This window comes from Pocillopora damicornis, chromosome 4 (assembly GCF_964200805.1).
Source record: "Pocillopora damicornis chromosome 4, jaPocDami1.2, whole genome shotgun sequence".
NCBI classification, from domain to species: Eukaryota; Metazoa; Cnidaria; class Anthozoa; order Scleractinia; family Pocilloporidae; genus Pocillopora; species Pocillopora damicornis.
In genome coordinates this window covers 23890925-23916180 of record NC_142673.1, presented here as the reverse complement: position 1 = coordinate 23916180, position 25256 = coordinate 23890925, and the positions used below count along the sequence as shown (strand labels likewise).

The 25256-nt window shown below is 38.7% G+C and overlaps 4 protein-coding genes across 7 annotated transcripts; all 4 read right to left on the bottom strand.

Moving 5' to 3' along the window:
• Nucleotides 1-739: 739 nt before the first annotated feature.
• On the bottom strand, nt 740-6337 carry LOC113683615 (uncharacterized). Its single transcript, XM_027200872.2, has 2 exons — nt 5324-6337; nt 740-3047 (listed from the first exon to the last, which is right to left on the bottom strand). The coding sequence occupies exons 1-2, from the start codon at nt 5862-5864 to the stop codon at nt 2272-2274; spliced, it is 1317 nt and encodes a 438-aa protein (XP_027056673.2). The 5' UTR covers nt 5865-6337; the 3' UTR covers nt 740-2271.
• A 1428-nt stretch (nt 6338-7765) lies between these two features.
• Nucleotides 7766-12439, bottom strand: LOC113683403 (uncharacterized). Of its 4 annotated transcripts, none has more exons than XM_089202687.1 (3): nt 12171-12439; nt 10320-11010; nt 7766-9025 (listed from the first exon to the last, which is right to left on the bottom strand). In XM_089202687.1, exons 2-3 carry the CDS (start codon nt 10819-10821, stop codon nt 8211-8213), a joined length of 1317 nt encoding a protein of 438 aa, XP_089058813.1. In that variant the 5' UTR covers nt 10822-11010; nt 12171-12439; the 3' UTR covers nt 7766-8210. The 4 variants fall into 4 exon arrangements, with proteins under 4 accessions (XP_089058813.1, XP_089058816.1, XP_089058812.1 ...); XM_089202690.1 differs by lacking the exon at nt 12171-12439 and adding an exon at nt 11426-11656; XM_089202686.1 differs by lacking the exon at nt 12171-12439 and adding an exon at nt 11151-11459.
• Nucleotides 12440-13136: 697 nt separating this feature from the next.
• LOC113683404 (uncharacterized) lies at nt 13137-17323 on the bottom strand. The gene is made up of 4 exons (XM_089205772.1): nt 17098-17323; nt 16220-17015; nt 15822-15992; nt 13137-14892 (listed from the first exon to the last, which is right to left on the bottom strand). The coding sequence occupies exons 2-4, from the start codon at nt 16716-16718 to the stop codon at nt 14243-14245; spliced, it is 1320 nt and encodes a 439-aa protein (XP_089061898.1). The 5' UTR covers nt 16719-17015; nt 17098-17323; the 3' UTR covers nt 13137-14242.
• A 5360-nt stretch (nt 17324-22683) lies between these two features.
• On the bottom strand, nt 22684-25013 carry LOC113683566 (uncharacterized). The gene is made up of 3 exons (XM_027200822.2): nt 24278-25013; nt 23822-23992; nt 22684-23448 (listed from the first exon to the last, which is right to left on the bottom strand). The coding sequence occupies exons 1-3, from the start codon at nt 24774-24776 to the stop codon at nt 22763-22765; spliced, it is 1356 nt and encodes a 451-aa protein (XP_027056623.2). The 5' UTR covers nt 24777-25013; the 3' UTR covers nt 22684-22762.
• Nucleotides 25014-25256: the final 243 nt, after the last annotated feature.

Sequence of the window (25256 nt, the reverse complement as noted above, 5' to 3'; positions counted from 1 at the left end):
GACAGCATGACAATGATGTAAAGGAGCCTCGAAGTACATTTTTTTCTAAAACAGCTGCTACTTCTATCGGTCAATATCAAATTGTCTATTTTAATCTTGTTTGAATTCACGGTAGGGCTCATGCTTATGCCCCCTTAGAGAAATCATCCATATAAGCTTCCATCATTCTTCAATGGAGCTTACGGAAGCAAAGTGAGCGCAGATGCGTGCAATCAAGAAGCATGACAGGGGCTATGGATGAAGGATCAATATAACAGCAAATCTATGGGGGGGAGGGGACCAATATCTACAGATAGGAATACGGTGAAACCCATACGAAGTGCACACCTAGACATATGCGAAAAGCAGTCTAACTCTTTGACCTCTAAGAGTGACCAGCATCTAATTTCTCTCAATGGTATCACACCTGAATCAAACATTAAGGTCATGAGAATACAGGAAATGGAGGCAAACTCAACTTAGGAAACTCTTGATTGTAGACAAATTCTCCTTGTAAGTTTAAGAGAGAACAGTTTGGAGAATATGCATACTGATGTAAGGGTGTAAAGGGTTACGTCCAAACCTTTTTTCCTCCATAATTATAGTCAAATGAACTTGCTCTCAGTGTTTTACGACGAAGAATAATAATGAGCAATCGAAAACTAAGTTACTATCAGCGATTGATAATGACTCTGCAAACAGAAACAGACGATTAAACTTTCTATGATCAATATAACAAGGATGAAGACATTACACACCATTTGAAAAACTTGTTTATTATACACTGAGGTCATTACATGGGTTCCAGTCACAACTGAACATGCAAGCTTTACAAACTGATATCGAGTCACAAAGCGGTACATTAACGAAAATTACTGCAACAAACATAAAACGATTATTACCCCTGAGTACACACTCTAACAATTTAAAACAGCGATACAGAACGAATTTGAATAAAAAGAGACAAAATTCTACTCTTGATAAATCATAATAAAAAATCTCATAGATGAGGCTATTTTTGTGTTAACCCTTTAACTCCCAGATCAAATTTTTAATTCTCCTTACTGTCAACCATACAATTCTTATAATGTTAGTTCAGAGAATTTAGTGTTGGATCAACTAATTATTCCCAAATTAACATTTTTCTTTATTCTCATCACTTATCTGGTTGATATTGTATTAATATTGTGGGGAGAAATTCTGTCTTGGTCATTCAGTTAAAGGGGAGGGAGTTAAAGGGTTAAGATGCCGGACCATTCAGTTCAAGCCCCCCACGGTCGTTCTGATACCCGAATATAACTGAACCTTCGTTGTTTAGTTGCATTTAGTCAACCGAAGAGGGATCATGTGGTACGGCGCTCCTAACATCTTTATTTCATCTCTAAGCTTCTGGTGCCAGTTGCTTTTTTCTTTTTTTTTTTTTTTTTTTTTCGTCGTCTTTTTTAAATTTATTTTTCTGACCGACGTAACAAAAACACCCTTATATTCAGCATTAACGATTCTAATGCACATCCAGGTCTAGGATATCCCTAGTAATATCAAAAGCAATTCTAAAATAAAAAGACTAAGGTGGCAAATTTAAACAAACAGTCAGTGTCGGCAGTATGTGTGCGTCAAATATCCCCTTTTTTCATCAGAAATTAAGTTAAATTATAAATAGTTGTTCAACTGAACAGCGTGTCAGTCGCCCCGGCAGGTAAATGTAAAAATGTAATATTCCTAATCTCCAAAACAGAACGAGACAGCTTTTTCACTACGAGGAAGGGCAGCCAAATAATCTGCCGATTATGGGAGAATTTTTTCTACTGGTTAAAGGAGAAAACAGCAGCTGGAGTGCCTGCATATAATTGCTAGGTAAATACGCTAAAGACAATTCAATTTTTTTTCTAAATTCAGCAACGGGAAATGTGAAATTTGGGATAAAACACATGAGATTCAAAAAACAGGCGAGGCTAGTTTCAAGAATAGATCATCATAATCAATAAGTCTCATAAGCCTAGATTAAAAGAAAATAGTTTAAACTCAGAACTAAGGAACGATTATGTTATGGGTTGATCTGCCTGGTAAGGGTTGGTCTTCTGGTGTCCGTTACGATGATTGACAACTCATCAAAACAACCTGAGCGCAAGTCGTCATCACAGTTACTTGAGTCACTTTTTTGGGGTCTTCTGACAATGGCTTTTCTCTTGTTTGACGAAGAGTCAGGCAGCCAGGCAATATTACCAACATCATTCCGTTTCATGACTAGGCTCACTCGGACGTTTAACTCACACCATCGATATGCAGCTTGTGTCAGCAACTTAAGGTTTGATTCCATCCGCCAAAAGGTCTCGTAAAGCAATAGTCTCCTACGTCTGATACAAGTAAACAGTGATCGCGAATCACTGGTTCCATAAGCAGTCCCACTACCCCAGCACAGAAAGTTCCGGCCCCCATTCCTATGGTGGCAAATCCCATGGCAAATTCCTTAAATCTAGGGTCAGTCTCTGACACCACAACAAAAGCGTTTGTAAAAGCTGCACCCGCGCCAAGACCAGCGATAAAAATTAGAATGAAAACGATCCACACGTCGTGTAAGAATCTATACCACGCTGCTAGAGTAAAAAACACTAATTGAGCCACTAAGACTAATGATAAAATCCATATACGTCTAATCGCGAACACATTGACAAGGCTTGGCTTCAGGGATGCGATCACAACAAGGTATGACCTAGCAATAAATTCACCGCTCAAAAATATAAAAATATAGTATCTATAATGAACTCTAGGCGGAAAAGGGGCGCTTGGAAATGCCATAGTAGTGATAACAGATTGAATGATAACGTATTCGCTGACGTAAGCTATGAACAGAGATCCAACTAATGGGAGGATCTTTCCAGCTGTAGAAAGTTTTTCTTTCCATGTGACCATGTTTGCTTGTGACTCCGATTCATTTAATTCCCCTGATGTGGCAGCCGCCACAGAATGTTTTTTCTCCATTATGGCATAGAAAATTAGATAGAGAAGAGGTGACCCAGCCATTATCAGCATTGCATTGTTCGGTGATACACAACTCCATGTTGTCAAACCTGAAAAAAGAAGGGGAGATTATGAATCATAAGGTTTAAGTCTTTAAAATGCTTTCCAGCGCCTGTCCATTCATTTTCGTGAAATTGCGCGAATTTCACCCAATCAAGTCGTATTTTGTCTTAGTTCTGCGTCTGATTGTGACGAAGAAGATCAAGGCGTTAGATTTCAGAACCAATCACAGAACATCACTAAGCAAAAGAATGAACCCATGGCTTCTTTTAACCCTCTTCAAGATATGTTTTATGGAGTGTATGATAACGCCCTTAGAGCATTGGAAGAAAATCACGTATTCTCTCAGGCGAGTGGCAGTATTTCAAATATGACAGAATTTCAAACTCACTTGAAGCCAAAAGAAATTAACGAAACTAACGAACACGAGAACCTAGAGTCGGACCAGGTGGAGGTTAGAGGTGACAGACCAATCAGAAACTAGAAACTACCAAGAACGAATACTAACGAGTCTGGCACGATCTTGGAAAAAAGAAACACGAGAGGCTCACTACAAAGGAACATGAGTCAGATGAACAGATGAAAACTTTCTATTTGAGCACCCACGAATTAGACACGATGTCAGAGAGAAGGCACCGAGCAATCGGAAACAGGCAACAACACAGCACGAGCACTTCCGACTGTAATTCTGATGTCTGAAAGAACCCCATTGACCGATCGAAAAGGGTGCAATAACAATGTAGTGCATCGAAAACATTCGGACAATTAAAAAGATTGGCATGTGTTAAGATAGCATCAGAGGTGATTGAGATTTTAAGACAAAATCCTTTTTTATCTAAAATATCAAGATTAGCGACACGATTTGTTTTTCCTTATTCAGAAGTGTAAATGAATAGGAGATAATTATAGTCAAGCTATTATACTCAAGACATTCTACTCTGTAAATCACTTCATTTTTAGCTGTTTTTAATGTCGTTCCTAAGAGGCTAAGCTAAGGTTGTGGTGTCTGGTTGTACTTCGACGAAGTGACTGGGTAAGTAACTCGGATGAGCTACGAATTCTTTTCTTCTGATTATAGTCTACTTCTATGACTCTGACTACGTTCTTTGCTTTTGTAAAAAAATGAACCTCCCAAAGAGGTGATTTGCTCAGCTTTTTCCCCGACAGCCAACAATAAACAGAACCGGTACAACAAAGGGTAAACGAGCGTGAATCTAATTGATGTCGGATGTTGACGTTAATTCAACTTGTCAAATTTTTCTTTTCAGAAATCTGTTTGAAATATTTACGTTATACTGAATTAGATAACAGGTAGCGTTTGACGCCATTTTAAAACAAAGCTGGTACCCAAAGTAAACATCCTTGTTGCACCCACATCTACAAATACGATGAGCTTTACTTCTCGTATAAAACTATCCTAATTTACCGAATTTATTTTTTTGAGCACCACCCAATTGTGAATAAATATTCAATCTGTCGCGGCCTTAACGTCGGCTTAGGCTCAGATATACAAAATGAAAGATATCTATTCATACTCGTCAGTTTTTTGGATAAATGAGCCACCGCTTTCTTCATAGCCGGGTTATCCTTTTAAAACACCAATGACAGTATTATTTTGATCAAAGCTGTTAAAATTTCCTGTCAAGACTTAAATGTTGTTGTTGAGGTCACTTGTTGAATAATCGTACAATTTTACGAAGTCACGAAGAGATGACATGTCTTCTAAAATTCTATAACTGAATGTTCCTTTGAGCAGGGCTGGTAAATGTTGTACAACATATTGCCAATATTGCTCAACAATGACTAAAATAGCAAGTAAACTCTAGTAATTTTCAAACCAAGTTACAAAACCCTGAAATGCTGCTTAAATTACTATGTTAGCGCACGTCCCGAGAAAAACTGTTCTCATTTCAATAAACAGATGTATTATCAGAGTATCGCCGCAATCTCACTGGAGTCAGTCTGAACAGAGATTGGCGGCTTGTGGAAATTTCATACCCATTAAAATTGAGGTTAAGTTACTCTATTTATCGACTGGAGCCACAACAGAACATTTTAGACTCCAGAGGTCTGAAAAGTGCCAGGCTCCGAAAAAAATACCTACCAGTTCGCTGAACTGAAATCAGGTGATCAGCATTTCATGGCAATGAATGCCTCACAAAAGACGCGGTGTTCTTAGAGTTTTACATCTCTTTTTAAGCGAAAACAGACCTCTAATTTTTTATCATCTTTCACGCTCTGAAATACTTCTATGTTTGCGATAATGCACCGATATTTCACCGGAGACCTTATTATGTAAATATTGGTGGAATGCCTGTTCACTTACCAGTATAATAAAGAGGTCCCAAGATAAATCCAGAACCTGTACCCGCTGAATAAGCAGCAACAGAAACCTTCTCGTAATAGGCAGTTAATGTAAAAAACGATACTTCCCCAATTCCGGCTCCGAGGGAGGTCGTACATATTCCAACTAACTTCAGATAGACTTCTTTAGCGTAAACAATGATAAACAGACCGGCTGTAAAAAATGCATAAATTGCCACTATTCGCACGACGTACGGCATTTTGTGTATAAAATAGGGCGCGATCATTGTCACAAGAAAATACGGACCAACATTTGTCACCAACACTGCGGCAGTTGGAATGAAGGTACCCGCCAGAATGTCTTGTGCGCCTGAAATGATGACAGAATATACCGTGTAGATCAACGCACCGAAAGCGTAGAAGGCCAGGAGATTTCGCATTGGCTCCCTTTTTGCTTTTGCAGTTTTGATTACATCTTTGCTTTCGTCGCCTTCCTCACAGTTTTCTTCTTTAATGTCCTTTTCCAGATTCCTGTCCTCTGCAATCTCCATACCCTTCTCCATTATGAGTCGCGACCTGAAAGGATCCTATCCCAATGGGTTATTTTCCTTTCCTTCTGGTGGTAGTTGTGAACCTTTGATAGAATATCAGTTTCTATCCCGTGTAATTTTCACCGTGAAAGGAACCAAAATCGGATAGAAAAGTCCTTTTACTCACGTCATCTGGCAGCTAAGGTCGTCAATAAAATTTTGATTGTTCAAGGACACATTCTGTTCGCTTACGTTATACGACCTGGTGGCCAGAAAGAAACAGGAAACAGGGTTAGTTCTTGACCACCGTTGTATGTAAGGTAGATTAGCAGATGATTTAGGCTGTTCCTGTCTTCTAACCACACAGCTGAGAATCAAGCACGAGCGAATGTAGTTCAGATTTTCTGACCGAAAACAAGTGGAATATCAGATCCACATCTCAAGATGCTTTAGCTTTCGAAGGTCCTTTGATAATCGGTGACGTTTTGATCGAGAAAAGCAAAACTAATGACTCTTAAGCAGGTGGTAAAAGTCCACCAGTTAGTTAGCGGCCCAAAGAAAATTACAGCGACCGATATGAATCATGGGGTGTTGTGGTAAATTACTTTCATTTGCAAAGTTTCCTATGATTCCGCGATGAAAACCACGTGGTGCTTTTGGGGAAATTTCTGATATTTCTAGAGTCATAAAAAACATGAGTAACTAAAGATATAATATTCAAAGATTGAATTTAGAACCTTATAAGATGATAATTTCCAAGTTAAAAGAAAACTTTACGCATATATTTACACAAAAGGTATTTCACCCTTTTTAATATCTTTCTACGCAACAAGAACGCATCCAATTTTTTTTCATTTCTTTAAAATGATATTTATATAATGTCAAAATTTCTTAAGTCAGATATTATAATTATATCGAAAAATCGCAAAGTTTTCAGGGCTCCTTAATATATTGTAAAGCGTGCTAAGAAGGTTTGTTTCTAAGGAAAATTAAGAGCTGTGAGGCATTTTCATTTTTAATAATGATATTACTACTATATATGTATGTATATAAAATGAATAATTATATTATCATTATGAATAAAAATTCCACACATCTCTCATTTGTACTTAGTAACAAGACATTTTAGCACGTTTCACCAATTGTTAAGGAACTTGAAAGCTTTGTGGTCTTTTGATATAATTTTTTAAGAAAATTAACTACACTTTTAAAATTAAAAAACCCGTTGCGACAGTTCTTCTGTCATCTTCAATTGTGAATAATACAAAATACAAATTGAATTTAAAGTGTGTAACAAAATGCTGATTGGACAAAACAAACAATAGAAACAGAAGAATGTATGCATTTACAAGGAAAGTTTTAAACTAACATGACCTCTCACATTTTCAGACATCTACAAAATTCTCCACAATGTCGCACTCTTTGTTCTGATGAGTGTTTTAACATCCTAGATCACGTTTCCACAACCTTTTGACTTAAAATCAAAGAAGCTATCCGCATTCAAAGGGAGAAACCTACACCTAATCATCAACCTTATTACGTTAATTTAAAACCTTCCTTGTAAATGCGTACATTGTTCTGTTACTGTTGTTTGTTTTGTCCAATCAGCATTTTGTTACACACTTTAAATTCAGCTTTGTACTTTGTATCATTCAGAACTGAAGATGACAGAACTGTCCAAACAAGTTTCTTAATTTTAAAAGTGTCGTTAATTTTCCTAAATTCGTTACATATCTGCTTCTATCCAGACCTTTTGATATAATTATCTAGTTAAGAAACGTTTTGACAATAGGTCGAGCTCATTTTCAAGAAATGAAAAATTGAAAGATATTAAAAAAAAAGTCCAAGAGTTTTCCTGCCCTACCCTCCCCACCCCTATAACACTAAAAATTAAACTACTCCTCATTTAAACTTCGAACATTCTGTAGGGTGGATATCATCACAAGACGTTTATTTTGTTCGATCAGTAAATCATTGTTATCTATAGCTTACACCAATTATGTAATCATTTCCATGTACAAGGCAGGATCAAACCCGGGCCTAATATTGCCGCTCATTATTCAGAGACACGTGGCTGTATTTACATGATAAACATGCATTCAAAAGCAAAATCATACACTTTTAGCTTGTTTGTAAGTTCAAGCCTCCTCTTTTTCACGTAACAAGAAAGAAACAGTATTAACATTTTAATATATACCTCACGTTTATGGAAAGGCATAGCAACATTCTTCAGAAATTCGCTATACTCGAACAAGAAAGGATGTTCCTTTCAAGACTCGTAAAAGTAAACTAGAAGAATGTATCCATAAATTTAATTCTAGCTCGATAGGAGGATCCCTACAAAGAAATTGTTTTTCTTGAAGTTGTGGTGAAATCTCATCATTTACAAACTCCATCACCCTGCAATCGAGTGAAGCAAAAGCTGTTATGAACGGCCACTATTAAACAGTGACTGCGCAGCCAAGGCTCAATTAATAATCCTAACAAGCCAGCGGTGATCGCACCAGCGCCGGTTGCAGCTGAAGCGTAACCGAGAACGAATTCTCGGGATCTCGGGTCCTCGATCTCGGAATAAACTGATAACATGTTCACATACATGATACCTATAATGATACCTCCGATGAAGGAGAGAATTAACACTATCGTAACATCAGTCAAAAAGCGGTACCAGGCTGCAAGCAAAAAGAAAACTAAAAGAGAAATCTCTGCCGCTGAGAGGAACCATATTCTACGCACTGTAAGCTTTTGGGCCAAGTTCGGCAGAAGATAGGAGAGAACGATTAAGTAGGATCTACCGAACAGTTCTCCGAACAAGAAAACGAAGATATAATATTGATAATGGTCCCGAGGTGGAAAAGGAGCGCTCGGAAACGCTATTGTAGTAACGACCGATTGAATTATCAAATATTCAGCGATCCACGCGCTGATTATGGAAGCGATAATCGGCCAAACTTTTTTGATTGCTGTGCATTTTTCCTTCCATGTTAAAAGATCATCACCAGGGTTTATGTCTTGTTCTTCTTCCTCAATTGGTGAATATTGAATGTCTTTGCGGGTGATTCCCGTTGCCGCAGCTTGACCATCCTGGGTATGCTTTCTCTCCATCAGAGCGTAGAAAATCAGCAAGAAAACCAAACTGACAGCCATAATGGAGATGGTTACGGAAGGAGAAACGCAAGCCCACGTTGTCATAGCTGTAAAAAAAGAGAGCGAAAGAGAAAAATTTCAGTGGGCTAGGGTACTCGCGTTGGATGAATAAGTTTTATTAAACATATTTTATCAGAAGTTCAATACCCCACGTTGACATCTTCAAGCAAAAGAAAGCGAAGTGCCTTGTCAAGTTCACGAAATTAGACATTTAATTTTTTTCTACAAGAAAAAAAAGGGAAAACGTAAAATTAAAAAAAAAAAAAAAAGCAACAAAGTTTCCTTCAGCGGTTCAGCCAGTCTTTATTCCTTTAAGCCCCATCTACAACTGGGTGAGCTAGCTGTAAAAAAAGTCTTCCTCGCATTCCACAAAGTTTACAGAAAGCTTCGACCTCATGCACCCGACTTAAGCTTATCGAGCCTTAGGTGAATTGGCCATTTCTCTACAGTCCTAAGAAGCCTTTAATGTGATAACGAAAACCTCACAAGCACGATGTTGCAGTCGCCGTGAGCTTTCAAAGTCTCAAATAACTTTATACAGGCCTGAATTTTTTTTCCGGTCTTATTTTTACTACATCCTGAGAAGTGTTCATTACTGCGAAGATCGCTTTCATATTCTTTTTTTTAAACGCAATTCACATATATGATTTTCATAAAACCACAGCCATTTATACATTTTGTAGCTAACAGCACACGACAATATTAAGGAGCAACTCGAGAAAATCGTAACTCGTATGGCGGGAAATTTTATCTAGAGTTTCGTTGACTCGCCATAGTATCTCGGCAAAATGACAATCCAAGTTTTAAAGTTGTTCAAAACTCCTTAGTCACTGCTTGCTGCTTTTTATCAGATAACAATGAGAGATTTGGGAATGATAAACCATTGATTCTTAAATCAACTTTGGAAAGAGAGGGGTCACCAAGCTGACCACTGCGCGTAAGAAATCAGTTAGCCTGAACAGCTAAGTGAGCGTGAATTGACGTTTTTAGGGTGTATCTGTCCTTTAAGTAAATTTCCAGGTAATTCCAAACAGCCATAACACTGATCAAAGAAATTTTAGTGAAATCGCAGAGCACACTACTCATCAAAAGAGTAAACTATGAAATTTTCATTTTGATCTGATAGCCATCAAATAAGTGTACATACTTCTTCATAATTAAATTGACATCTCAGGCACAGGATCATATTCAGTATTTTCAAATGTTGATTTAGTTGGTTAAAATAGATAGATTGTCAGGCTGCTTTGGAATGTGTTTCTACCGTGTGTTTACTCATCGCCTTAGGGAAGGGTTGCATTGCACACGGTGACGAAGATAAAAAGTTATTTTTTAGAGAGATACCTGTGTAATAGAGCGGTGCCATTGATATACCAGTTCCTGTACCAGCTGAGAAGGCGCTAACAGCTGTTCCATGATAGAAGGACGTCATTGCAATAAAAGATAATTCTCCCAAACCAAATCCAAACGAGGAGAGAGAAATTCCCAACAACCTCACCCCAACGCGTTTAGCGGAAACTACCATTGTAAGTCCGGTAACCATAAGGAAAAATATGGCCAGTATGCGCGGGAAATATGCGATCTTTTGAATGAAGTACGGTGCTACAACAGTTATGATAAAATAAGGCCCGACATTGGCAACCAGCACGGCTGATGTTGGCACAAAGGTCCCAGCCAGGATGTCTTGAGCGCCTGATATTATCAATGAGTAGGTTGCGTAGATCAAGAAGCCGAAAACAAAGAAAGCACAAATCGTTCCTGGCTTTTCTCGTGATGTATTTGTGTCGGAGTTCGCAGGGAATAAATCCATAAGGGTTGCATGTTTTTCTTCGGTTTTGTCCTCCATTATAAGTTTCTCCTTACGGCGAGGGACAGAATGATACGTTTCCCCCGGATTGCACGTAGAAAGCTTTTTTGCCACTAAATTATGCTGTTGTTGTGTCTGGAATGTTTCATATCTTCTCTCAAAGTTATCGTGTCTTCACTACAAGGAGTTTCCTTCTCTATTAGTTAACCGCGGATAAAACATCTGAACCTGGCGAAAATGAAACACATGTTAATATTGAGTGTGGAATAGCTTATGCAAATCAACATCAGTTTGAAACGTTTTTGAATAGTATTTGCCCTACGGATTAGCGTGGAACATGAAAGGAAAGGTGGCGAATTGGAACGTGCCTGTAAAACCACAAAGTCCGATCGCAACTAGTCGCGGTATATTGATCCGATCCGACTTTCATTTCCAATGTATACAATCACTAATTTCCGACCAAGTGGTCACCCGCAGTTTGGATTGTTGATGGTTCTTTGTTTATAATTTGGCCACTGAATATAATAGCTCACTCCTAGACACTCGTGTGTAAGATTATCCTTAAAGTAAAATAAGTCCAGCCCTGTATTTTAAATAGAGGGCAATAACCTTTGGTTGAAAATGCGATCAAATCGACAGACACCTGTGAATTTTAACCACCTGCCTCGGTATCACCCAGTACGAGTACCCACGGTAATTTTTCTTCAACTTCTCTAGCGTTGACCCGTCTCCTATATTATTCGCAGTTTCTTCATCGCCTGGGGAAGCTAATAAATCTACTGCAATTTTCACAATAGAAAGGTTCTATTCACTTGATCATCTGTCAGGTTTGTAAACGCAAACCTTTTCTTCGTATATGGGACTAACAAAGGACACGTGAACACATACAATTTGCAAAATCTTTGTTTAGGTTTAGGCGTCGACCTCAAAACTCCCGAAAAAATGTTATGAAATACATCTTTCGAACAAAAAAAAATGGTAGCTTCCTATAAGGACTGAAACCCCAGTTTGATTTTTCGATCAACTATTCCGAGTTTGTAGGAATTGCAATAAACCTGGAGAGCAGAAGGAAATTAATTCATGCTCTGAGGAAGCTTTGTTTCCTCAGAGCATGAATAGTCCAAGGTCGTCCAACCTTCTTTGCATATGAATTGAATAAGTTGAATTGTTTTATGTTCTGAAGCAAAACTTCTTGAAATTATCGAGCAAAGAAAGATGAACTTTTTTGAGCCAATGAAACAGCTGTATCGAGAAGAGAATAAATTTTCAGAGCCTCGAAAAGAAGTCGAAAAAACTAATTTTCATACTCTGAACTGACCCTAAACTGGATAAGCTCAACCTTCTCTACAGTTTTTACGGACCAAGTCAAACAACGTTAACTGTTTTACCTTCGAATGCTGCCGTTTGTCAATAAGAGTCACTTTGCTTTTGCGCCGACTTCTTCGATGCCACTCACCATTAGGGGCTAATCCGAGAAAACGTGGTTCGTTTCTTTCTCAACTCAAGGATTTGGACTGAAAGTTCCCTGCACGATTTTAAGTAAGGTTTTCAACTGGTTATCTTGTGTCACGTAAACAAGGTACGTAAATAATCGACATCGAATTCCTTACGTGCCGCGCGCGGGGATTTGTGTAAATTCACAAGCCCAGACAGAATCACTTTGTTTCCTCTCTTTCTCTTTTTACTGGTGCTGATGCTAGAGAGAATGCCTGAGGCCCACTGCTTGCGTAAAACCGTGGTTTGAGTTAAACCTCATGTAAACTGCATGTAAAAAGGAGGTACGTTTCTGAAGAAACTGTGGTGCTACGTCAGTGGTGGGGTATCACAAGATAATTTGGCGTTATTAACTAAGTTTATAATGTATACTGGTCAAGAGAGGTTCTTAACCTGGCGTGTCAATCGTTAGCCCTTCGTTGAGGCGATTCAAATTATCAACTCAGTTGAGAAAACCAGATCTTCGTGCAGCCATTTATTTGCATTGCTATTGTTTTTAAACAACTTTGTCTCAATTAGAAGACACAAAAAAGTTTCGTCTAAATTTATCGAGTTGTGCATTTGCAGTTGGTCCTTAAACATCCTTCTAGACTGCAAACGTGTTTAAAAGGAGAAAATTATTTGCATGAATCATTTTACAATATTTTTGGTTTGATCATTCGGTTCATTTAATTTCTCCCTAATGTTAGTCTTGCACCCTCTTTTAAGGATAGTTAAACTAAACTATCTTTATCCTGAAGCTGTTTCTTTAACTTATGATAATACAATCTTATTGCGGCTAGTTAGAAGATTTACGCGTAACATTCATCAAGAATTCTCAGTCCAGTGGAGAAACTTGTCACATCTGAATTCACCAGAAATGCATTTCTAAATAATTTTTATTATGTCCATTTGTGAAATTAATGTAGATTGAAGTTGTGAGAGATTTAAAATTTTCTCCAGTATCTGGATTTTGAAATAATTGACACACAGCTAGCTAAGTGTTCATTTTATAATGATAAATCCTTTTACAAGGAACGAACCTATCATAGATTATCATAAGTTATTTTTTCCCAATCGAAATGAAACAGTAAAAGCGTGTGTCTAATGCCTAAAGTTCACCATAACGTTGTTTGATTAAAAAAAACAACAACAATTGAAAGAAAAAATCATGTTCAGCTAAAAGGCAAATACTCCTTACTTCATCACATACAGCGAGTGGAACGAATAAAATGGTGCCGTGATTTTCCGGTAGTTCTTGTTAAAACGGGAAGAGTGTTCCCTTTCTTAAGTTGAAAAGGCCGTTTCAATTTATTTCTCTCCAGTCACAGAAAACCGAATGGACCAAACTAATAAAAAGCATTCCATTCTCCCTTCTTTCGGCCCCAACCCCGTCGCGGCTGACTTCAGAGCGCAAGTAAAAACCGCTAGGCAACTTATCGATTGATTTTGGGTTACAATTTATTTTATTGGTTCATAGGTGACTGCACGAAACTTTTGTTGGGACGTTAGGGGACATCACGAGTAGCAACCTCGTTATGCGAAAGGCACCAATAGTCTTAGATCACAAAAACTTCTTTGCTTTCGTTCTTCTCTCCACCATAATCAAAATGCTGTGCACTTCTATTCTCACTCATATGAGTTTTTTTAAACTTAGCAGTTGACACCCCACTCGTGCTTTATCCGAGATAGTCGCATACACGACCGTGCAACAAACAATTTGAGGGACTTAAGGCTTGACATAAGACATAAACCTCTGCAATCAGAATACAGCCACACATGTGAACCTTAGGCGGATAAAAGGGCCAGAAGTCTTGAGCAAATATAAACTTAGCATTGTAATAACCGTAGACACAAATATTCGAGAGAGGATCAAAAGGAATTCATTGACTTATACCTAAACTACACAAGAGCACCATAAATATAGCTTCAGAGGCTTGAAGAGATTTCAATCATGTTTAAAAAAACAATATGAAGAAAATCGATCTTAAGACTGTGTTCTTGTAAAGCAGAAGTCTGTGTTATCCATGAGGATCATGCAATGTTCACGTAACAGGGGTTCAACGTACAGGCCCAACACGGCGGCTGTTAAAACTCCTCCCGTTAAAGGTAGGTCGATGTATCCCATGGCAAACTCCTTGTACTTTTGTTGGAGATAATTTCTAAAAATTATCACTACGTTAACATAAAAAGCACCCGCAATCAAGCCGCAGACAAACATAAGGAGCAAAACGATCCATACACTCGGTAAAAAACGATACCAGGCAGCCAACACCAAAAACAAAAGATCCACGACTTCGACCAGACACAGAACCCAAAGGTATGGAAATTTAGCTTTCTCTCCCCAGTCTTTTTTAATGTAGGACAGTACTAAAAGGTAAGACCTCCCCACCATCTCACCCACCATGAATACAACAATGTAATACTCATAATGGTCACGAGGTTTGAAAGGAGAGCTGGGAAATGCCAGGGTTGTAATGACGGCTTGAACGATAATGTACTCAGAGAACCATGTAATAAATATTGGTAACATATGAGGCAGCAGCTGACAAATGACCATCATTTTTTCCCGCCAAGAAAGAGAGGTGCCTTCATCATTTTCTTCATCATCTTTGTTTGAGGTGTCACACAAATTTTCTTTTGAAAGGAAAGAATAAAAAGAGAGTTACCTCTTTATAATTTTACATCTTTGTTTAATTTTCAGCTACCGTTACCTTTGGGTGGGTAGTACTGTGCTTGAATACCTTAACACTAAAACATCAGAGCCTAAAGACATTTTGAATATAAACCCAATGGTTCGTTACGGGATCAATGATCCATGAAATAAGTTGAAGTATCCATTGGTTGTCACTGAGTTCTCGGCTGAAAATTTTTCGATACCCGTTCCCGTGTAATTAGCAATTAATCGGACAAAAAAATGCTTGTTCTGTATTTTGGGTATTTACCCACCAAGTATGGATAATAATTGGTCAGAAATCAATTTGATTACCATTTGCTTCCTCATTGAAACTGAATAATTATGTCTAGTAGAAAAAGCCCTACAGAATAGAACTAATACAATTTTATGAGGTTTAGACTGCACCATTTAAAATTTCTTCAACCTAAAGTAATTATCAAATTTATTTTCGATAATACATATATGTAATCACATGAGGCCAAGTACTATTAAGGATTAATTGCACGAGAGTTTTCAAAATTTTCCAAAATTGCCCGAGTCGCGAAGCGACGAGGGCAATTTGGAAAATTTTGAAAACTAAAGTGCAATTAATCCTTAATAGTACGAGGTCTCATGGGATTACTTGTTTATCAATAAAGGGCAAAATTTATACGAAGGAAAATCACGCGCGCAGTCTATTTTTAACAAATTTCAAGATAACGAACGGTTGCTATGCAACGGATTGGCCAATCATTAACAGGTAATCATGCCCTCTCTTGATTACTAAAAATACTCTCGATTAAGAAAAAATGCCCTCTCTCTCAACCAATCAGCGCTCAGTAATTTTGCCCTTTATAGATAAAAATATTAATAAAATATTCAGACTTAGAACTCTAAAGACCAAACATACCATTGGTCTCAAGAGCTGAGTAATGCACTCCACTAAGATCATCCGATAGAGAACTAGTGCATTTTGTCTCTGAGTTGTCGATGAAGTAAAAACAGACAAAGATCAGGACCATCATCGCTGCCATGATAAGAGTGGCAACCTTTGGTGATACGCAGGCCCATGTTGTCAAGGCTACAAAACAATAAAAAAAATCTTAAAGAAAGCAATGAAAGTAAATAGCATTGTTTCTAATCTCCTTAGTGTGGCAGTGCGCTGAACATTGTGATAAAATTTCTCGATAAAGTGCGGGCAATACCATATGAAGACTAATTTTAAATGGATTTAGCATTAGAAAATTGAAAATACCAAGAGTTTGAATTTCTAATAGGTTAGCCTAAACACTATATCTCAACACACACCTGTATAATACAAGGGTGCAATTGCAAATCCCACTCCCGTTCCCGCTGAGAACGCAGCTAATGTCAGCTCGCCATGAAACGATGTTAAAGACAAAATTGTCGGTTCACCAAGGCCACCACCAACTGCAACCATTCCCACCCCGATTAACTTCCATTGAACTTGCCTCGCCAACGCGAGTACGATGACACCAGTGACAGAAAGGAAGAAGATAAAGAAAGCACGAACAACATATGGAATACGTTGCATGAAGTACGGTACGATTAGAGAAACAAGAAAAACTGGTCCAATGTTTGCAATTAGAACAACAGAAGTTGGAATATACGTTTCAGCTAGAATATCTTGAGCTGCTACCATGACCAGGGAGAAAATGATGTAAAGAAGAACTCCCAGCCCGAAAAACGCAATAACTTTGCGTAGTCGCTCGGGTTCAGGCTCGTAATATATCTTGAGGTCGCTACCATCGTTATAGTGCACAGGTTTCGTCTTAAAGTTTCCCATACCGAGAAGATTTATTACACCGTTAAGTTGATCGTGTCGTGGCAACTTCAGGCAAATGAGCAGCAAGAAGCTAATACTCAAGGTGGATTGGAAGTCGAAAAAAAAAGCGTTTCTTCAGACTTTTCAGTCAAATCGTAGACACTTCCTCTACGCTTGAATGGGTTTGTCGATCTCCTTCGAAGCTGAAACTTCTTAGCGATTTTGTTAAGAGCCTAAACAAAGGTTGTTTAAGGAAACAGGTCCAAGGAAAATATGAAGCCTCGTGACGTTCAGCAATCACTGTATCTGCCACAAAACCTATGAATAGACCTCGCGTTTTAATGAAAGGATGATAATAATCTACGCTAATCAATTAAATTCTGTTCTATTGCCAGCTTACCTGATGAAACAAAATCTGTCTTACCGCATGTTAAGACATTCATTTGCTCTGCTATTGATTTCAAGAAATTTCTCACTGTTGAAGGGCATTAAACAATTTGCCGAGGTAATTATTTGTAATATGTGTTCTTGATAATCCTCATATTCCGCAAATCAGCACAGTCACTATAATGATCATACTCCCGACACTTCGTGATATCATGTTACGACATTACTCAACAATCTATGCAAAATCGCTCAAATGGAGAAAAATATTAGCATAATCAATTTTATCAATTATTTTGTTGTGATCATTCAGTATGATTTACTTCGATGTATGTTAATCTCTTTCTCTTTTTAAAACACCCGTAATCTCAAAGCTAGCTCTCTCGACTGCTGCAGATCATTCATCCTACTTGGCAACATCCTCTGGCCTGAGAATTTGCTGCAATATACCGGAATTCACAAAGAACGCATCGGTAATTAATGTCCTGTGGAGATTGCATTGTACTGAATGCATTGTCTCGAAAGAAGTATAGTGTACCCATTTTGCATAGGTATTTTTTAAGCTGTCGATTCGGTAGGAATAACTTTCTAACGTAATTGATTTCTGAAAATTAGTTTAGCTTTTACATCGTGTTTGTGAACTCTAAAAAGCCTTCGGAAAGAATTCAGTGTAACCCCAAGCTGTTCTAACGCAAGTGAATAAAGGGGGTAATTTTCCAAAGAATTGTGGTGCTGCGTCGGGGGAATGTGTTACAAGATAATTTGGTTTTATCAACTGAGTTGATAATGCAAATTGGCCACCGTGGACAAACTCTAAAGCTGACGTTTAGGACGTTAGCACTTCGTCAGAGCGTCTGACAAAAGGCTAACGCTCGAAACGTCAGCTTTATAAACTCCCTAAGGTGGCCAATTTACATTATCTGCTCAGTTAAACCAAATTGTCTTATTCTAAAACAAAACCGCAGTTCCAAAGAAATTTCTATTGTTTTCGCGATTACTTTCTTTAACGAAGAAGTGGGCGGAAATCTTGCTAAGCCTTAGCGTCTAAATTATAACACTAATACGCATACTCTTCGTCAACTACGTAATATGTATATACAGAGAGAGAGAATAATGCATAGGCGCGCGTAGATATGGAATTTCTCTTCGAGTGTTTAACTCGATACCTCACGAGTGAGCGCAGCGAACGGGTGAGATGTCGAGTTAAACACGAGAGGAGAAATTTTATATCTACAAGCAACCATGTATTATTTTGTTTGTCATATAGACACAATAGCCTTTCACTGGCAAGAAAAGTCGACTTTATTGACGAATGAAAATAAGAGGATCGACCACCCCCGAATAAAAATTGTAAAGTACGTTGGCGCTGAGGCTCAAGATGAAAAATGCGTTGAATCATTACAAAAACAACAATGGGTTTAATTTTTTTTGCTAAAAGCGGCCTGCGGAAAATCTTCCAGTTGTCGATTTTCATTCCCAGCCGCGAGAATTGCCTTTACCAAAGCCACTAAATTCGTAAGTTTCGGTTGTTTTTCCTCGTATTTTGGTTTTCTTTCCCTCCCAGGAAAGTTTGAACGTCACTGTCTGTAGCGATACGAATTTTTCAGTGTTTTAGCAGCCATAATCCGAAAAAAATTCCGACAAACAACCGCGGATTAAGAATGGTGAAGGCTTTGCCGTTTAATCATCAACCTGACCGAGTGGCGCGAAAGGCGAGTGATGTGTCAGCAGCTGATTAGCGATGTCAAACATACGTGAAAAAATACTTTATTTTTTCACGTGTGTTGTTACGGCTTTTCTCAGGGCTAGAAATCCTTGTCCAACACCGTAATTATTTTTTACAAAAGAAATGAAACCCCAGATTGGCAGCAAACTTAGGGCATATTATCCGAGTGACCATATGGGATAAAAAGTCTCGACGAATTGATCCCGAACAATGTCTAATTTTTTATATAAAATAAACTTAAAATGTTCCAATTTTCTATGCCGGGATTTAACGGTGCAATAAAAGATAGAAAGAGATTTATATTCTCTTGACGATAGGTTCTTGACCAGTCATTGTGCTCGTGAAATTTCAATCATTCTATAACAATGGATGATTTCGAAAGATCATTAGTGATGTATAATATCAGTGAATGATATTATGTGAAGGTGAAGGTGCACTCTGATGGTAACAAATGTCTTGTGATGGCGAATAATGGCCTCGGGCGGCGAGTGATTTCTTGTGACGGTAAATGATGTCTAGTGACGGGGAATGATGTCTAATGACGGCAAATGATTTCCTAGGACGGTGCAGATTTCTTACGACGGTCAATGGTTTCTAGGAATAGTAAATGCTGTCTTTTGACCTTCGATGATGTTAAATGACTTTATATAATGTCTAGTCTTTATGTGCGGAGCTGACTTTAACCATTGGGAGACCAAGAGCAACAACATGCATTAAGATAATGCTAAACTTGATCCGCAGATAGGTAAACTGTGTATTCCATTACCTGGAGTCAAATAGATTGTTACAGTGTTTTTTTTCCTAATTCCGGAAAAAGCGAGGAAATAAATCCTTTTTGTGCCGTTGAAAAGGCCTGTCTGTTTTATTTCCCGCGGAAAAAAGAGATTTCAATACTATAAAATAGAAAGCGTATACATCTCTAGATCTAGAGCACGCACAAATCCGTAACCAACGAGGCCACTAACGTGCCAAGGTCAGCTTGTAAGGCTCAGGATTGATTTTGGTCCACGAGTTCGTGACCAAACAACCGCCTAACTACAAAAGCCTGAATTGAGAGATGTCATGCGCGTTTTACTAAACAAGATGAAGTAAAACGATCCTATGACTGTGATCTTGTTAAGCAGAAGTCGGTGTTATCCATGAGGGTTGGGCAGTGTTTACGTAACAAAGGCTCAGTGTAGAGGCCCAACATGGCTGCTGTTAACATACCTCCACCCCAGGCTACAGCACTATATCCCATGGCAAACTCCATGTACCTTTTCTGGAAAAGATTTCTGAAAAATGTCATCACGTTGACATAAAGAACATCAGCGACTATTCCGCTGATAAACACAAGGAGAAGAACGATCCAAACACTCGATAAAAAGCGGTACCAGGCCGCAAGAACCAAAAACAGAAGATACATGGTTTGAACCATATATAGAATCCAAATGTATGGGAATTAAGCTTTTTCGCCCCAGTCTTTGTTAATGTAAGATAGCGTTGCAAGATACGATTTCCCCATCACACTAACCATCACAATGTTCAAGCTGTTAACGCAGACAGTATCAGCTCGCCATGAAACGAAGTCAAAGACAAAATTGTCGCCTCGCCAAGGCCAGTCCCAAATGAAATCATCCCCGATCCAATAAACTTCCAGTAACTTGCCTTGCCATGATTACTGTTAGGACCACAGCAGTTGGAATATTTTTCGCGGCTATAATATCTCCAGAAGCAACTGCGACCAAGGAAATTGTGGTGTGAAGAAGAATTCCAGCCCGAAAAACGCCGCCATGGTGCGCGGTCGCTCGTGTTAAGACCGTTAAAACGGTTCATTTATTTCGAGTTCGTTACTACCGTCATGCCCAATGATGCCGCCTCGTGGTTTTTTCATACCAAGATTTTACTATACTGTAAAGGTGACGTCGTTGTGGTAATTGGGCAGGTTTTGGCTGGTGAGCAATTAAAAGCTTGTGCGTAACCTTGATCGGCAGTCGAAAAGTACTAACCTTTCCAAAACATTTTTCTTTAGAGTATCCAAAGCTTGTCCTCTTCGTTCGGATGAGTTTGTCAAGCTCTCTCAGTGAAAAGTCCGTAGTTTGATTCAGGGATAATATGAAGCTTCGTAACTTTCAGATTATCATTTTATTGATCCACAAACCTATTTCGAGTGAAATAAAAGGTACATGCGACTAAGCGATTATTATCTGCCATCCTATAGTTATCGCATAAATTGCATTCTTATGTATTCTTTCCTGGTCAGAAAGATCTTTTTAATGAGTCATTGATTTGCATAAGTTTTTATTAGTAAAAGACCTTTGTCATAGTTACTGAACCTCCAAATTATTTTTCGAGTTGGTCATTTGCAATCAGTATCCTTAACCATCCTAAGGTTGCGCACAGAAAGTAATTATTCGATACTTTGCGGGGATCCTGAGACTAGATTCGACCATCTGTATGAACTTACCCAAATGGAAAAAATAATATCATAATCATCTCACTTGTTCCAATCATTCAATCAGTAATGTCTCTCTGACTTTGATGCAATATTGAGCCAACCTATTCCTATAGTAAAATAATTTTTCTTCTTTAGATTATTTAAAATTTCGGCGCCTTTTCTTCGCTTGAATAGTTACTATAAAAAGATTCTAAGGGAAATCGTCAAAGCTGTCAATCGAAACTGTACTAATCTTTTTACGGTGGCCAATTCCCATTCACGACTCAGTTGATAATGCCAAATTATCTCGTAGACCCCCCCTCCTCCCCCTTCCACCCACTCTGCCACTCTGATGTGGCGCCACAGTTTCCTTAGAAACGTATCCCCCTTAATTCGCTTGATTGGATCTCCCCTAAAAAGTTTGTTATCTGTCCTCAATACGTTAAATTCTCGTTTAACTAACAGGCCTACATCGACCAAAATAAACCCGTGTATGCAAGTAAGCGATGATAATCAGCAATCACATAGTTCTGTTCTTTTATTATTCTTTCCTGGACAGAGAGACCTTGATTATAAATCACTGACTGGCACGATCCTGTTTTTACAGGGGCTCTGTTATAGTTGAACCCTGAAAGTCGAGTTTAAATTTTTCGAAATAAGCATATGAACTCTGCTTCTTTTCTAAGAACATCTACAGCGACCACTTCATTCAGGACGAAACACCTATAAACTTATTGCACACAGACCGATCACTTCAATACATCAATTACTAATTAACTTCAAAAAGAAAGACGAACCGAACAACGAAGAATGAGCAGCATACAAGATCAAGCGCTCCGACAGAGTCTAACAGGACCTCAACTCAAGCCTGACTGAACACAAACGAGCGACGAGAAATGTTAATGTCAATAATCACATTGCTGAACATCATCAACTAACAAACGAAAGCATCGACTGTACTTCCGCTAATGTCATCTGTTGCATCACATGAACTAATCGCAAACTGTCATTCATCGGTGAAACGGGAAGACGACTAGGCGACCTTCATGACATGGAAGGGAATGACAAAGACGCACCTTAAACCAGTCGCTAGACATGTTAACCTTTTCATTAAGCTAATTTACTCTTGTGTTTTTCACGTTGTCATGTTCCGACCAATGGTGTAGCTCCATTTTTTCCGTGTATAGACCACGCACAACCTGTATCTGCTTAAACGAAGGGCCAAAGCTCGAAACGTCAGCTTTAGAAAATCTTTACTGTGACCAATTTACTTTATCAACACAAACCACAGTATTCCCTACCGACGCAGCACAACAATTTCTTAACAAAGTTACCCCCTTTACACGATCAAATGTTCACTCCCTGTACTAAGAGGGTGTTAGAGAGGCTCAATTGAACGAAATCCTAGCAGCGAACAGAGACTAAGCTACCGCTGGTAGCTACTAGTAAAATTATATCAATCCAAGGGAAGTTTATTTAATGTTTAAAAAGTCAGTAAGCACAAGCGCACAGGTACAGAAACGAACGGAGATGTCATTTTCATTTTACTAAACAAGATGAAGTAAAACCATTTGAAGACTGCGATCTCGTAAAACAAAAGTCTGTGTTATCCACGAGGGTCATGCAGTGTTCACGTAACAAGGGCTCGATATACAGGCCCAACATGGCAGCTGTCAGTACCCCTGCATGCAAGCCTACAATGATATATCCCATGGCAAACTCTCTGTACCTTTCCTGGAAACAATTTCTGAAAAATATTACGGTGTTGACATAAAAGGCACCAACAACCACTCCTGAGATAAACACAAGGAGCAAAACAATCCAGACACTCGATAGAAAACGGTACCAGGCTGCTAGCACCAAAAACAGAAGATCCATTATTTGAACCAGACACATAATCCAAGGGTAAGGAAATTTAGCCGTCTCTCCCCAGTCTTCTTTTATGCAGGACAGCGCTCCAACATACGACCTCCCCACCACCTCCCCTACCACGAATACAAGGATGTAATACTCATAATGGTCACTTGGGCTGAAAGGGCAGCTGGGAAATGCCAGGGTTGTGACGACGGCTTGAATGATGAAATATTGTGCGAAAAATGTAAAAAAAATTGGTATCATTTGAGGTAGCATCTGACGAATGACCGTGAACTTTTGGCGCCTAGAAAGAGAGGTATCTTCGCCTATTTCGTCATAATCTTCGTTTGAAGTGTCGTATACATTATGTGCTGTAAGGTATGAACAAAGGAGGTTCATCCAGTTAACAATGGGACCGGTAGTAACTTATCGCCGGCAGGGGATCAGAAGATTATGAGGGCAATCACAATTTAATCAGGGGGAACTAGGAGGGAATCAGCGGTCGCTAACAAATTTTACAAGGGGACTATACAAAACTGACTGCCAGTGAGGGGTGTCATAGGAATACTACAGAGCCTTGGGGGGGGGGGAGGGGATCAGGTAAATTTTAATATGACATGGCGAATTCACTAATGTCATCGATGGTATGGATTAGCTATACCTGGTAAAACTCATCGCACTTTTCATGGGATGATGGTGGTTGTAAAATCTGCACACTAAACTGAACGTAAATGCTGAACTTACCATCAGTATTTAAAGCTAAGAAGCGCATTCCAACATGCTCAGCAGTTAAACAAGTAGGTGGCTTTGACTCTGAATTTCCAGTGGCGTAATAACAAACGAAGATCAGAACCATCATGGCTGCCATAATACAATGGGTGGCTTTTGGTGAAATGCAGGCCCACGTAGTCATCGCTAAAGAAAAAAATATTCGAGTGTTAACGCTTTGATTCCCATGAGTGACAATTATTTTTTGGGAGTTGAAAGGTAAAGGGAATTTTTTTTATATGATTTACACTGTACCTTCGCACTTTCCGAGGCTAAATTGAAACAAAACTTAAACTCGATTGCAGAGATAACCCACTGAAATCGATAAAAGCTTCTGTCTTCAAAATTTTGTAAAACAAATTGAGAAAAAAAATTATATTCCAAAAGTTAAACCTTAAGGAGTTCGGCCTAACTTAACATGCCAAGACACACCTGTATAATATAGGGGTCCTACTGCAAATCCTACTCCTGTTCCTGCTGAAAACGCGGTCAGTGTTAACTCGCCATGAAACGAAGTCAAAGACAGTACCGTCACTTCGCAAGCGCTAGCTGCAAATGAAATCATCACTACTCCAATGAGTTTCCAATAAAGTTGTTTTACGAGTGCAAGCATGATGAGTGCGCTGACGTTTAGCAAATAGACAAGAGCAATGCGGCCAACATATGGGATGCGCTGCATAAAGTATGGCACAACCAGAGAGACAAGGAAGGCCGGTAGAGTGTCTGCAATAAGAACCGTAGAAGTTGGAAAGTACGATTCCGCCAAAATATCTTGAGTAGCAGCTGTAACCAAGGAGAACGTAGTGTTGATTAAACTTCCCAGTCCGAAAAACGCTGCCACTTTGCCTAGTCCCGCGCGTTCAGGCTGGTGATTTGCTGTCAGTTCGTTATCACCTCTTTCATCCAATAGTTTCACCTTGTGGTTTTTCATATCAATATTTTGCTACACTATGAAATTGACGTTGTCGTTGTACTGAAGCAACTCTTGGCTGATTAGAAAGAAGCCTCTTCTTTGGCATCTGTTTAAATTGCCGTCTCCTTGGAAGTTTAGTAATTTGTTATCAATTAGATCAATGCTCGCCAAGAGATACAAGTCCAATGAGAACTGAAAGCTTTATGTTATTTAGCTTATCGTTTTATCCATCAAAAAACATTTATCGAATAAAATAACAGTACGTGCGATAAACCGTGATAATCAGCTGTGTTAATAACTTGAATTATTATGTGGCAAGGTTGTCCTGAAGTAAAACCGACCGTTCTGATTGGTTCTTGCTTCCTCCGTATTTTGCCATACGGATCGTTTCCACGGAAACGGTCATAGGCCGTATATTTTTGTTCGCAAAAGCTGGCAAATTCCAAATAAACAAGTTGCTCCAACTGCCATTAAATAAACTAATTACTATCTTTGCTT